The sequence below is a fragment of the Mirounga leonina genome, unplaced genomic scaffold, assembly GCF_011800145.1.
Source record: "Mirounga leonina isolate KUSES-001 unplaced genomic scaffold, KU_Mleo_1.0 Mir_507, whole genome shotgun sequence".
Taxonomy (NCBI): domain Eukaryota; kingdom Metazoa; phylum Chordata; class Mammalia; order Carnivora; family Phocidae; genus Mirounga; species Mirounga leonina.
Genome location: NW_023270789.1, coordinates 623,882 through 638,296, shown reverse-complemented (window position 1 = coordinate 638,296; position 14,415 = coordinate 623,882). Strand labels below are relative to the sequence as shown.

The 14,415-nt window shown below is 56.1% G+C and overlaps 1 protein-coding gene across 1 annotated transcript in view; it reads left to right on the top strand.

Moving 5' to 3' along the window:
- Positions 1 to 14,050, top strand: part of PHGDH (phosphoglycerate dehydrogenase) — a 31,859-nt gene extending 17,809 nt beyond the window's left edge. The window contains exons 6-12 of the mRNA XM_034990171.1: positions 5,185 to 5,317; positions 5,773 to 5,921; positions 7,442 to 7,594; positions 10,491 to 10,623; positions 11,582 to 11,712; positions 12,612 to 12,849; positions 13,739 to 14,050. Coding sequence (XP_034846062.1) covers positions 5,185 to 5,317; positions 5,773 to 5,921; positions 7,442 to 7,594; positions 10,491 to 10,623; positions 11,582 to 11,712; positions 12,612 to 12,849; positions 13,739 to 13,893 — 1,092 coding nt within the window. The 3' untranslated portion in view covers positions 13,894 to 14,050. The remainder of the gene's footprint in view (positions 1 to 5,184; positions 5,318 to 5,772; positions 5,922 to 7,441; positions 7,595 to 10,490; positions 10,624 to 11,581; positions 11,713 to 12,611; positions 12,850 to 13,738) is intronic.
- The last annotated feature ends 365 nt before the right edge of the window (positions 14,051 to 14,415 follow it).

Genomic DNA, 14,415 nt, shown 5'->3' with positions numbered 1-14,415 from the left:
CAGTCAGACCCTTACATGCTCTGTGAGACTGAAAGCTCTGGAGATAGAGGTAGAGGATGATGGTGAGAGGCTCATGTCTGTACTTCCTAAGAAAGGCTTGAAGGCACTGGGGTCATTGAGCCCCATCATGACTTGGGAGGCATACCAGAAGGCCGTCAAATAGCTAACGGGCAGTCTGTAGAAGAGTCATGCTGTCTAAAGAGTGGATCCAAGGAGGACCAACAGGTACAAGGCAGAGGGGACAGAACTACAGCCCGAGCTGGCCCCAGATTCAATGGGGGAGAGCGAGTGTCCCACTCCTGCAGACACCCACAGGAGACTGGGTGAGCACTGGGCCAGTGTGTGAGGACAAGGTGTGAACACTGGCAGGGAGGTAGAAGCAGGTGGCCTTTAAAGCTCTGATATCTCCGAGCACCCATTACCCGTGGGCCGCGAGTTTCTTTATCTGTGAAATGGTCTTTAGCAGTGAGTTCACTGAGCGACCATAGGAAATTGAGCAACATTATTAAGGACTGTGGTTTGTTACAGTAACTTGGGAGAACCCTGTAATTAAAGACAGAGTGTGGACCAGGAGGCATAGGGGACCCTGAGTGGTTCCAGTTGGGCAGCTCGGGCGGCGCTGCAAAGCATGTGAAGATCATCCTCGTCACCCCCTTCCCTCCCTGGTCCTGGGGTCTTACCCTGTGCTTTAATCTGTCACTCAGGTTGTTAATCACTAATGAGGCTATTAATGGATGATCAGCATCCAACCCCTTCCAGAGTATCGCGATTTAAGAGTTGACCCCTTCGTGCCACAGGAGTGATCGGCGGAGACACTTTTGTGCTCAGATGTTGGGGATGGATGCCCCCCTTACCTTTCCTGTCCTTTCTTTGTCACTATCTGGTCTAGCCACCCGGCTTCCCAACAGCATCTAGGGTGTGCGTGTTGGAGTTGGCTGGGGGAGAGCCCACCGAGGCTGCCCCTCCCAACCAGCACAGGCCTGGAAAGGGATCTTCATGTGCCACCTGAGAGCACCTGCTGACTTGCTCTGAACCACATGGCCCAGATGTGGGTTTCCAGAGAATTCCGGCAGTCTGTGGCCTGCTAATGGTCTGAGTCATCTGAGTCTTAGGCACTATGGTGTTCCTTCTGCCCAAAGTTTTTCTCGATCATGTTGTTGAAGAACAGGTTGTACACTTTGGAGACACAACTCACTCACGCTCGCATGTCCCCCAGAATGTGCTAGCAGGCCCAAGCCAGCCAGGAGCTGAGCCTTGCACTCTTTTGCCAGGGTTTTCTATGAGGAGCAGGCCAGCAGTTTCTTTGTGGCCAGTGTTGTGATGAATCTGAAGTTAGTCCGGAGGGATGGACATTGAACCTGAGGTGCCAGGTGTCACTGACTCTTTCAGGCCCAGCTCATGTTGACTGAGGTCTGCTGTGTCAGATGCTGTGCTCACAATGACTCTTGTGGGGTCAGTATCCTTACCTCAGGTTTACAGATAAGGAAACTGAGGCCCAGGACACTTACATGATAGGTTCAAGATAATAGGACTGGTAAATGATGGAGTACAGCTTAAAGTCCGGGTCTCCTGACCTCCAGTCTGGTACCCTTTGTCCTGCATCACCACCACTGTCTTCGTTCCTGATCCGTGTTGGTTAAACGGTCACTGTGCTCGACTTTTCTCAGGACAAAAGCTCCCCAGGACAGGCAGCTCCTATCTCATTCTGGTAACTGGAATTCCTACTGCCCTAGAGTACTGATTTTTTACGTTCTTCACAGAGCCTCAAGTTCTAGAAAGTACCTTAGGAATGTGGTTTCTGTTTAAGATTTCATTGTGCAAAGGAAAGAGAGTTCTGATCCTAAGCCAAATGATGGTTAGGCTCCTTTGTTGGAGACCCTTGACTGTGAAGGCCCCCTCGTTCTCCAGCATCTACTGCTAAGCCAGAGGGCCCAGCGTAGTTGTGGTCGGCCTCTCTAGGCTGCCTTCTCACACCAGCTAGGAGGTGGCCCTTGAGTACTCCTGGAAAAGCTAGGGTTCCCCTGCTGCCCAGCATCAGGAGTCTGTCCTGAGGCTAGGATTCAGGTGGGGAACCCCTTCGTGGGTCTCCCTGAGGCTCCTCTACAGGAATAGTCTTCGGACGGTACGTACCTGGAATTGCTCCAACTTCTGCGCATCGGGACTTCTGACCCTTTCTGGGACATGTCAGGACCCTACTCAGACACTGGTCTCCTGGGCCCAATGTTACTCTTTCTACTCCCCGTGACATGGTCTCCTGGTGTAAGAATCCTGACTCCTAGCTGAGTTCAGCTCCCATCTGCTCTGGGTATCTCCAGTGAAAAATGGAAACAGTTTTCTCAGCCAAATTCTTCCCTGCAGTTGTCTGCAGGTGAACGAGAGAAAGCAAGCTGAGTCAGATCCTGTTGACCACTGTGGGGGATGCACATCTCCTCCTGCCCCATCTGCTCCCCATTAGCTGCAGGCACCCGCCATAGGGCCACTGGGCCCGGTTCAGCCCTCGGGACCCTTCCTCCCCATGGCTCCATGCTGTTTCTTGGCTCCTGAGAGCCCGGAAGCCCCAGAGTAGTGTGGACTGGCCTCCATTGGGCTCGGCTTTGTGACCTCTGCTGGTGTTCGCCTCCACTCCCCGCTCACATGAACAAAGTACATCTGGATTAGAGATGAACGGGGCCGTTGTTCCAAGTGGCCTCCGAGTAGCTGGTGGACAAAGAGGACTTGGAAGAGTACGGGCAGGGATCCTGGGGCCCTCTCTCCTTCCCTGGACACTTAATTGTCCCTGCCAAAACGAGTAGGTTACAGCCGAGGGGAATGGCTGTTGGGACTGTGGTGGTCATGAGCCTGTGATCCTACAGCCTCTCCCCCTAAACCTCCACCTTGCCTTTTCCCTGTTCCTCAGGCTGATGATGAAAAATGTGATCCGAAAGCTCTACCTCATTCATAACCATGTCCGTTTCTTCTCTGGAAGGGCTGAATTTTACATAGAAATCCTCTTAAGATGCCATTATTTTCTTTTTCTTTTTTTTTTTTTTTAAGATTTTATTTATTTGCGAGAGAGAGAATGAGAGACAGAGAGCATGAGAGGGAGGAGGGTCAGAGGGAGAAGCAGACTCCCTGCCGAGCAGGGAGCCCGATGTGGGACTCGATCCCGGGACTCCAGGATCATGACCTGAGCCGAAGGCAGTCGCTTAACCGACTGAGCCACCCAGGTGCCCCCAAGATGCCATTATTTCTAAGATGACTTTTCTCTTCCCCCGCAAAGAAATTCAGGGTGAGCAGGGGAAATGTTGCAAAGCATAGGAAAGCCTAAAGGAGGAAAAAATGAATTCCACCACACAGAAATGACCACACTTAGAGTATCACACTTTCTGTTGTGTTTGTTTGTTGTTGTTCAATCCCCGGCCACCTCTGAGCATTCTTGGGTTCACCTATAACTTTTCAGGGTTAAGGGAACTGTCTTTTCAAGGAATTATTGAATTGCTGAGTGTTGGCGCAGGGGATGACTTTGAAATCATCCAGCCAACTCCTTTACTTCAGACTGAGGACCCAGGTCCGGGCCTCCTGGTTCAGCATCTGTACCTTGGCACCTGAAGGTCTGTCTAGATCAGTTGGCTTTCCTGCCTTCTTGAGGACATTGATGCCTTTGAGTTGGTTATGGCCCCTACACCTCTTTCCCCCCAGTCAGTGCTGGTGACCTGGACCAAGCTGATGGAGAGAGCCCTGGGCAGACCTCCCGGGTAGACCACATAGAAAGTGGATTAAGTCTTTGCAGTGACCAGAGGTAGATGCTTCCTGGCTGGTTACGGATTCTTCCCAGCTGCTGGTACAGGCTTGGTAATCTCTAATGCCTTGCCCTTGCCAAGGAGATGTGTGACTGGCACCCAAGACTGTTTCCATCTACTCCACTCCTGTTTTCTCAGGTGGGGTTGGGAGGGTCCTGACCTCACCCCACATTAGAAGGATGGGCACTTGGGGTGCAGGCTCTCGAATCCAAACACTGGTTCTTGTCCCCGCTCGACCATCTGCCAGCTGTGTGACCTTGGCTAAATCGTTTCACCTCTCTGCCTTAGTTTCCTCATCTGTAAAACGGGGAAATCCTAGTGCCTAATCCATCGGGTCTGGGTTGAAAGCCCCTGACACAGTAAATGCTAAAGGAATGTTTGCCATTATTAGCTATGACAATGCGTCCTTTCTTCTTTCTTCTGAGCTTTGTCTTCTCTGACTTTCCTTCTTGCCCTCACCAGTATCTGATGACCTTTGGCAAGTTTCATGAGGCTGATGTAGTTTGTACCCCTAGAGTTCGCTGCCTGCCTCCCTATCTCCCTCCCTTTTCGGCAGCCTCGGAGAGGTCCCTCTGATTTGGGGACCCTCTCCTCCCCCGCCAGCCCAGAAGAAGGTCCTTTCTGGGTCCTTCCCCATCCATGGTGCCTTTATGCCTCACTTTTCCCTCCTCTTGATGTGCTCGCTCCCCATCCCCGTCAAACCTGCCTTATTGAAAGGATCTGTGTGGTTAGTCACCAAGTTAGGCCTTCCAAGACTAGATGCATTTGAAGCCTTATTAAAAGGAACTTCAGGAGGGGACCAGACTCTGCCCGCTGATGCCTCAGCAACCCCTCTCCCCAGCAACCGGTCTTGGTCTCCTTGCTAACCCTGCTCTGCACCCCTGCCTCCACCTGTTTCTTTCTCACTCTGTGGAAGTAGTCAGGGCCCCTGCCTGTTTTCTGGCCTTGAGGGTCCTCGGCTGCGGCCAGCCTGCCCTCCCTTGCCTCGTCGTACCCTATGAGCACGTCACCGCTCCCCACACGGCTGTCCTGCCTCTCCTGGGCTCCCTGCTCGCTAAGGGTTTCTGAGCTCCAACTTATCCAACCTCACACATGCGCACACGCGCGCGCAAGCACGTGCAAGCACGCGCACATGCTGCTCTTGCATCCGTTCGTGGTTAAGAGCTTGGAGGTAAACCTCCCTTCGCACTTGGGCCTGCCCCTCCTAATGTGTGAGCCCCACTTTCTTCATCTCTAAAGGAGAAGAGTAGCAACCCTTACTGTGAGAGGTCAGCTGCATTTGGAAAGGCTTAGCAGTAGCGCTTGGTAGGTGTTCAATAAATGGCCACCATTATTAATAATACCAGTACTAATAAGGGACAGTGACATTCGCTCGTGTCTTTGTCTCTTTCTTGCTTCTGACCAGACTGTAGGGTACGACCCCATCATCGCGCCGGAGGTCTCGGCCTCCTTTGGTGTCCAGCAGCTGCCCCTGGAGGAGATCTGGCCTCTCTGCGACTTTATCACCGTGCACACACCTCTCCTGCCCTCCACCACAGGTAGGTGTATCCCTGCTTGTGGGTCGGCCACAGAAGCCACAGACCAGATAAGGGTGGGCCCTCGGTCTGGGCCTTCCGCACACGCTGGGGACTAGGTCCCTCGAGCACAGAGTGATGCTTGGCTGGCTGGCCCTGCCCCACACGGAGGAGGGATGAGCTAGCTGGAAATGCGTGGGGTGAGCTGGCCCGATGTGCACGACCAGTGACCCCATGGTTTCTTCCTGGGGCCGCTGCTTCCCTTTCTGGTTCTGGTACCTATTCAAAGCACTAACACCTCAGGGGCTGCTAGGATGTTTCTGAACTGTGTTTGGTCTAAATCCAGAACAGGGACTCTTGCCGCAGAGCCGGTGAGAAGGGAGAGGTGAGGCCAGAGAGGCCGTGGGCCTGTGGGGGAGGAGCCAGGGCGAGGCGGGGAGGGCCTCTGGTGCTGCAGGAGAGCTCTTCCCTCCTTCCAGGCCTGCTGAACGACAGCACCTTTGCCCAGTGCAAGAAGGGGGTGCGCGTGGTGAACTGCGCTCGGGGAGGGATCGTGGACGAGGGGGCCCTGCTCCGGGCCCTGCAGTCCGGTCGGTGCGCTGGTGCTGCGCTGGACGTCTTTACAGAGGTGAGTGCCTGGGGGAGGAGGGGAGCGCTGGGCAGAGGGGCCCAGGACCGAGAAAGCCCAGTGTGCACAAAGGCCTCTGGCTTAAGGGCTCTAGCATCCATGGCAAACAGGAGAAATTCTGTTGCCAAAAATAACGCCACTGTGGTTTCGGGAGCCCTTGCGGGCCGTACTGTGGAGGCAGCCATGTTGTCTTTTGCAAAACCCAGATTTCAAATAGGACCCAATTCCTGGTCTCAGGCTCCCTGGCCTGCTGTCATGTGGATAACTCCAGGGAGGACGGCGCAGCAAACCCGTCCGTTCTGAGGTTGAGGATTTGGGGCAGCGTTTAATGTACTGATACAGGTCTTTGCTGAAATGAATCCCATTGCCAAGAAGACATTTCACGCAGTGTCTGTTGGCTTTCCCTGCCTTCCTTCCTTCTGGGGAGGAAAGGCAGCCTGAGGACAACGGCTCGAAGCGTTCCCTTGTGTCCTGTGTGGGCTGCTCCCCCTGCCTCTCTGTCGGAGCCGGAGACTCTGTCTTTGCTCACCCCCGTCCCCCCACCTGCTCGTACACCAGATGGAATGATGGACAGCGCATTTCCGCTCCAGTGCTCTTGGCCTCTCTTAAAAGTCCTGCCACTGGCATCACAGATCCAAGGGAAAGAGCAGGGATTTTGGCTCAAGCCGTGGCGGGGGGGGGGGGGGGGGGGGGGGGTTGCTGGTGACCTGCAGTGGGGCCTTGGCAAGTCCCCGGCCCTCTCTGAGCCCTGGTGCCCTCACTGTGTATGCCCTGCCCAGAGCACACAGCTCATGGGGTTGGTACTCCTGGTCCTCTTTCTCACATAGATGGGACGCTTCCTGAAGGCAGATGGGCGCCTGGCCCTCATTGTACGGCCATTCCCCAGCTCCGCGCCTTCCCCTGTCTGTCTCTGGTCTTCTCTTGGCACTTGCTACTCACAGGCCCAGGTGGCCAGAGAAGGGGCCTGAGTGACCTTCCCAAGGGCAGTACCTTATGCTCAGCGAGCAGAAGGGGTGGAAAGGACATTGGAGGGTGGGCAGAGGTGCTCAGGTGGCCCACCTGTCGTGCTGAGAGCCAGGTCGGGACAGCTGTGCAGAGGGCCTGCAAAGAGTCTGATGCCATGCGGAGCCAACCGTGAGTGCTGGAAGGATTCAGGGGCGAGGTGGGGTTTGAGGGAAAAACCGGTAACAGAAACAGTAGCTTCCACTGGCTGAGAACCTCCTGTGTTACTGGTGTGCAATCTGCACAAGGTATTATAAGGTGGCTAGTATTAACCCATTTTATAGATGAGGAAGTCGAGGCTCAGAGAGGTGCAGATTTACCCAAAGGCAGGGGGAGCCGAGAGGCGAATCCCATCCATAGCTCTGTCTACTCTGCTGTGAAGGGACATTGACGAGGAAGCCGGTTGTCGAAACCTGTGACGTCCCTGGCAAAACTGAAGTAGAAGGCGTCCTCACCCCTGCCCTCCTCTCTTCCAACTTCCCTGGGCAGCCAACTGAGAGGTGTCTCTTTCTGGGCAGGAGCCACCACGGGACCGAGCCTTGGTGGACCACGAGAGCGTCATCAGCTGCCCCCACCTGGGCGCCAGTACCAAGGAGGCCCAGAGCCGCTGCGGGGAGGAGATCGCCATCCAGTTTGTGGACATGGTGAAGGGGAAATCTCTAGCGGGCGTGGTAAGTATGGGCAAGTGGGGTTGGGCCCGGAGGGCGGAGCAGGGCGGGGGAGGGCGTTTGGTTTTGGGGGATGGTGACAGTTCCGGGGAGCAGTGGTGTGCTGACCAGATTCAGCCCTGGGAGCAGGAGATAAGGACTCCCCTGGAGCCAGCCCTCCGGGTGGGGCGACAAGAACCACCCTGTCCCTAGCTTTGCTCACTGTGGCCCAGCGGCAGGGAGGCGGCTCGGCCCTGCGACAGTGTAGCCTTGCTGCAGAGATTGTGGCTCTTTCCAGGCTCCAGGCTCCAGAGAAAGGCTCTTTTGTTCTCTACATGCCTTGGGAGTGAAGGAGTGTGGCTTGGGCGATGCTGGATGCCAGGGGGAGCGGCGGCTGGGGGACTGGTCTGTGGAGAAGGCTGTCAGGGCCCTCTCTCACCTCCTGGACCTGAGCGCTCCTTTTACTGTGTCCTTCTTAGACCCCTGGGCAGGGCGAATCCCCACCCCCAGAATGAACCCTCCAGACCCCCTTTCTGTCCTCAAATCATGGCCTAATGTCCCTACGTCTTGTTGTAGCTCACACTGGGCCCTTCCTGGAATGTTTCTCCCCCAAGCTTAACCTGACTTACACTTCCAGGCCTGCCTCCTTCATTTAATCTTCGGATGTTCCCTAAGCTCCAGAAGGTACCCGATGCTGTCATAGCCCTTTCTTTGGGGGACACAGAGATGAATAAGGAAAGCATAGCTGTCTTTCAGGGGGCTTGCAGCCCCTTCACAAAGACTTGCTTGGCCTCTCTAGCCCAGTGTCAACCCTTTTGCAATGAACCACATTCTCTCTTGTTACTAAGATTTCCTGAGTTTGTATCTTTATATTCCGAATTCTCTGAGGACAAAAAAGCCAGGATGTAAGCTTCTCTGCAGCTCGTGTGGCTCTACTCTAGGAGAGAGGCAGCGAACAAGGCAGGGGCAGGGCCGGGGCCAGTCCCCGACCTTCTTGTCTGACCCTCTGCTGGGGATTTTCATTGCTGAGGACAGAACCGCAGCAGGAGAGACACAGGGTGTTTTGTTCGGCCTGCCAGCCCTGGTTTGATAGGCCAGCTCTCCGGGCCACCCTGCCTTCTATACCCTGAGAGAGGAAGGGAGCAGCTCCTCCCCTGAAAGACCCCTCAGCGCCCGCCTGGTGGCAGCCACAGGATGGTAGTCGACGACAATGACAACGCTTGGCTTCTCCATCTGTGTGTCTCTCCCCTCTCTGTTCTGCGTCTCTTGGCTCCTCAGAGTGGGGGACACTTTCTTACTCCCTTTGCACCTCTGGCTTCTGAGCAGCTCTCCCCAGGTGATGTGCTGGGACCGAGGCTGAGGCTTGGGCCGTGGCCAGTGCCGGCCAGTCAGGCTGGGCCTTTCCCTCCTCGGCCCTGTGCCGGGCACGCCTCCGCCCTCACTGATGCAGCCCTCGGGAGTTACCGTGGCGTCCCTAGCTAGTGGTGGCATTCCAGGCCTCTTCGTGAAGGGGACTCCTTCCCACCAGCCCCATCAGATGGAACCAGACTGTTCCCATCTTCTAGCAGAGGTAAAATCTCTTGGTCAAAGTCGTTACACTTGGGCAAATTTCCGTCTCCACCCAAGGTGGCTGATTGTCCTGCTTTTGGAAAGAAAGACATTTGTGTCACATGGGAAATCTCGCCCTAATTCTTCTCTGCATCCTCTCCATTTCAGTTTTGTTGTAACCTTAGACACAGACGAACATTAGGATCAGGTTGGTGCTCAAGGGCGCCTGACTCTTAAAGCCCTTCCGTTGGTTCTCCTGACCTGCTGTGGGCACCTCGGGGCGGGTTCCCCAGGGGCTGCCTGGAGGGCACTTGCTTCCACCTGCTGCAGCCTCAGCCCAGCCCACTGGCGCGCCGCCCTTCATCTCTGCTCCCAGCAGCTGGCCTGCCCTCGTCCCACCTCCTGGTTCACTGCTGCTCTTTTCTGTGTCCTTCTGGAGAGGAGAGGGGGAGCCCGCTGTGGGAGCCCTCGAGCCAGGCGGCCGGCCACGCAGAAGGGCCTGCTGGGAAGCCCTGCCTCGTGGCCATTTCCAACGTTGGCAGCCTGTTTGATTCATATCAAACCCTGTGTTTCGAATTAAATCCTTCTTAGATCCTTTGGTTCTCTTTACAAGCTGACTCACAGAAGTGGCCAAGACTTAATTCGAAGCCAGACCATCATGAACCACAAAATGGAAGTGCAGTTTTGACTGGCGACAAGCTGGCTTTGTTACCAAGCCCCCTGGTGGGGATCCAGCTGTCCAGACCCTAGACTTACAACTTTAGAAGGACATGTGGCTTTTGTCCCCCTCGGCTGCCCAGCATGCCTCCTGGTGGACTCCCCATGGGCCGTTTGAAGAGTGATAGGATCGTTAAGAGTATGTTAGTCCAGCTTTATAAACTGCTGTTTGGTCAAAGTGATTAATGACAATGTAAACCCTCACTTTCTTTTTTTAGTTGATGTATAAAGTAAAAAGGAAGTCACCTTGGAGAGACCTACCGTAGGTCCCAGTGATCCGTGACTCAACATCCATCTTACGTCAGAGACCCACCTTCCTATTGTGCTGTCCAGACCTTTCCCCAGCACAGGAAAACCCAGTCTCCCGTGGAGGGGGTGAGGCAGGCACAGTTCAGTAGGTGGGAGAAATGCCTTTTCCCCCCTTCTGGCAATTTGCAATGGTCTTAGCCTTTTGTGCTCTTTTCTGGCTCTACAGCTCTCCCAAGCTAAAGGCACAAGTCATTGTCTTGTTGGTGGCTGATGGAAGTTGTCTCCACGCTCCCAACCCCTAGGCACTCAAACAAGGATGGCCCTGTGCCTTCTGCTCTCTAGGTGGAGCTGTGTTTAGGATCCCCGCCTCTTCCTGACCTTGGCTTTGCTCCCCCTTTCTGTGCAGGTGAATGCCCAGGCCCTTACGAGTGCCTTCTCTCCGCATACCAAGCCTTGGATTGGTCTGGCCGAAGCTCTGGGGACCCTGATGCGAGCCTGGGCTGGATCCCCCAAAGGGACCATCCAGGTGGTAACACAGGGTGAGCTGGGGACACTGCAGAGAGAGGGCAAGAGGGTTGTGTCTGCAGCAGGTCACAGACAGTGAGGGGCTGGGAAATGACTTGACCCTGGTCCTTGGGACTGCATGTCCCACATTCTGTCTGCATGGAGTTCAGTTGCTACCCAGTGGGAACAGAGGGGAGAGGTACAGAAAATCACTGGGAAATATGTGATTTTCACAAATCACGTTTATATAGTATTTTTAAGATGTGCATGTTCTGGGCACAAGAGAAACCTCCACGAGAGACAGAGTTTCATGGGAGAGGCAACGGGTGGGTGGAGGGAGTCCCAGATTAAGCGACGAGACCTTGGATTCTGGGTCTGACCCTGTCGCTTACCTGAGTGACTTCCCTTTCTCTGAGCTTTGGGTTCTTCACGTGTAAAGTGAGAGTCGGGGCACTGTGCTAGACGAGAGGGTGGGACAGTTTGTGCTCTGTGACATAGCGAGGCTGGTCCTCGGGCAAGCTGGTGGTCCTTGGGAGCCTCTGCTCAGCTGGAGAGCGGGAACGAAGACAGCGCCCGAGGTGCCTGTCCTCAGGGACTGGGCAGGCTCTGGCCACTTTTGCACTGGCTCCAGCCTGTGCAGATGTAGTTGAGAGACTGGGGAAGGCTCTAGTTCCCTAAACCGTGCAGAGGCTTGTCCTCCCTATGGCCCGTTGGGCATCTGCTCACTTGGGGGGAGCTCGGGGGCGGTGAGACCCTGGGCATTGCCTGTGATAGGCCAGGTCAGAGGTGGGGGGATGCCCAGAGGAAACAAGGTGGGGAACCGGGCGGTCACTGGCTCTCTGCCTTCCAGAGGAAGTGGAACTGCCCCGAGCTGGTTGGGGTTGGCGCCCCCAGGGCAGTGAGGAGTCCGTGACCCGAAGCTAGGTGTCCGTGATCTGCTGGTTCCTGTGTTGCTCAGCAAACAGCCACCTATGGTAGTTTCTCTGTCCCCAGGAACATCCCTGAAGAACGCTGGCAACTGCCTAAGCCCCGCGGTCATTGTCGGCCTCCTGAAAGACACTTCCCATCAGGCGGATGTGAACTTGGTGAACGCCAAGCTGCTGGTGAAAGAGGCCGGCCTCAATGTGCGTGTCCCCCTGCCCCCTTGCCTTTCCTGTCGGCACGGTCCTTCTGTCCCTGTCTTTTCAGAGCAGGCTCCCAGCCCTGCTCTTGGGGTGGGGGCCCTGGGTGCAGATCCTGCGGCTGACACCGCCCAGCCGTGACAAGCGGCCCGAATTTCTCCATCCGCCAAGCGGAAATAGCGCCTTCCTCTGAGCGTTGCTACGCCTGAACTACATGCCCGTGCAAGTGCTTTGTGTGCAAGCGCGCTGTGCACGCGCGGCGGTGGCACCGCACTCTGCCGCTGGGGAGCAGGAGGCGCCGGGCTGTCTCGGCCGGAGGCGGGGAGGCGGCGCGGCACGCGCGGCTTCCGACTCCATCCAGGGCTCCGTTTACCGCAGTGCCCCGGCTCTTGATCAGCCCGCCCCCTCTGGAAGCTAGCAGCATGTCCTCTTAGCCTCTGCTGCCCTCACGCCGACCCTTCGGTGTCTCCCCCTCTGGCTCCCCTTGTAGATCACAGGCTGCGTCTCTCAGCCAGGGCGAGCTGCCAGGAGCGATGGGCCGCCCAGCTCCCCTGTTTCCCCTCCTCCGCTCCCCCCTGCACTAGGTCACTGACTGCGTTCAGGAAGCAGTGAGCAGGAGGGGGCCAGGCTGGGTCGGCCTCTGGGGCAGGCCAGCCTCCCTTCCTCCTCCTTCCCGGCTCCCAGCCTCCACCTGTCCCTGGCAGACCTCTCCTGGCCCCCCCTCGAGGGAGGCCATTGGCGGTCCCAGGAAGCGAAGGCTCAGGCGCACTGGGCTTGGCCCATTTGCCCTCTTCTCTGGCCCCGAATTGCTGAGCGTGTTGACTGGGCTGCAGCCCTACAAACTGGCTGTTAGGTGGACACAGAGGATGGCATAACTGTGCCTCTTTACCTTCTCCCTGCAGGTAACCACCTCCCACAACCCTGCTGTGCCAGGGGAGCAGGGCTGTGGGGAAGGCCTCTTGACCGTGGCCCTGACAGGTGCCCCCTACCAGGCTGTGGGCTTGGTCCAGGGCACCCTGCCTGTGCTGCAGGCGCTCAATGGAGCCGTCTTCAGACCAGAAGTGCCTCTCCGCAGGGGCCTGCCCCTGCTCCTGTTCCGGGCTCAGCCGTCTAATCCTGTGATGCTACCCACCATGATTGGTGAGGAGGGGTCTTGTGGGGCTTGCCTGTGTCCTTGAAGCAGGGGTGAGTGTGTGCGTGTGTGTGTGTGTGTGTGTGTGTGGCAGGGGAGGGGGTCTCTCCTGGGGTTGGGCTCCATGGACCTTTGCCTTCTTTAGCCCCGCTCCATCCCTCGGGGCATTTCTGGATCTGCAGCATACAGAGGGTCTGTCATGCCAGTTTCCAGAACATTTGGGAAGGGGATACAGAGTTCAGAGGGAAAGCATCTTATCGCAGGTGGCAGAGCCCCTATTAACTGGCCTGCTCGCCATCGTGAAGCACACAGTGCGGACCTGCCCGTAGGGCTGTGTCCCAGGAACTCCGAGCCTTTGAGTGCAGGTTTCCTTCTTCCGACCGCAGGCCCTGGGGGCCAGCCTGACTGCCACAAAGCACGTCAGGGCGTCCGCTCTGGCAGTCGTGGACATCTGGGACCTGCCCCAGGACCCTGGCTTCGGGCCCCCGGGAGTTTTGGAGCACTTGCAGGTTTGGCAGAATGTGTCCAGACCTCAAAAGGCCTAATTTCACCATCCTTGCCAGCTGACCAGGGGAACTTTCCCCTGCTTTTCTCCTTTGCTCTTGGTCTGGATGAAACTGACGACCAGCGAGTCAGGAGATTGCTCTAAGCAATTTGTGTCTGGATCATTCCTCCCCTGCCTGGCCTGATGGTCAGGGTGTTCCTACAGAGTCTCTGAATAGTGAGGGAAGCTGGGCAGGTGCCCTGTTCCATCTCTTCGCTCGTTGATTCTGAGACCATCACCCCCCATTGCAACTTTGATCACAGGGGTCCAAGTCTTCCGACCCCGCTCCCAGCCTCTTGCTTCTCCTTCCCCCATGCCCTGTGCCAACCAGCGGTTTTCCTATCTACTTCCAGGCCTCCTGGCAGAGGCAGGCGTGCAGCTGCTGTCCTACCAGGCCTCAGTGGTGTCAGATGGGGAGACCTGGCACGTCATGGGCATCTCTTCCCTGCTGCCCAGCCTGGAAACATGGAAGCAGCATGTGACTGAGGCTTTCCAGTTCCACTTCTAAGCTTAGGTGGAGCAGGGGGAGGTTTCTGAAGAATCCTGCCCACTGTGATCAACAGAGGAGATCCACATTCCTTAGGCTGACGCTGCTTACTCTGCAGACCTTGGCTGACCCCTGTAGTGCCGTGATAACCACCCAATAAAGAGCCTACCCAAATGTCCTTGTGTTTCTCTGTTATTACCCTGAAGAGCCACCAGAGGGCAGCCGCGGGCCATGGTGCCGCCGCAGGAGGGTAGGGGGTGTGGAGGGAGATGTGGATGGGCAAAGAGCATGCCTGGGTGTGTGCTCAGAAGAGGGATCCCTCTTGTCTGTCTCAGATTGTTCAGAGGCATTTTTACAGGAACATGACTCAGTATTTCAGATTCCTGTGGTGTTTCAGATCCCTTCCATCTGGGAATATACATGCACATTAATACATCAGCAAAGATGCACCGCACTTCATGCCGGGCACCAGGCTGGGTGATTTGCCCAAGAGGAGGGTTAAAACTCAGACTGTTCTCAAAGAAGCTCTCCATTCAGTGGGAG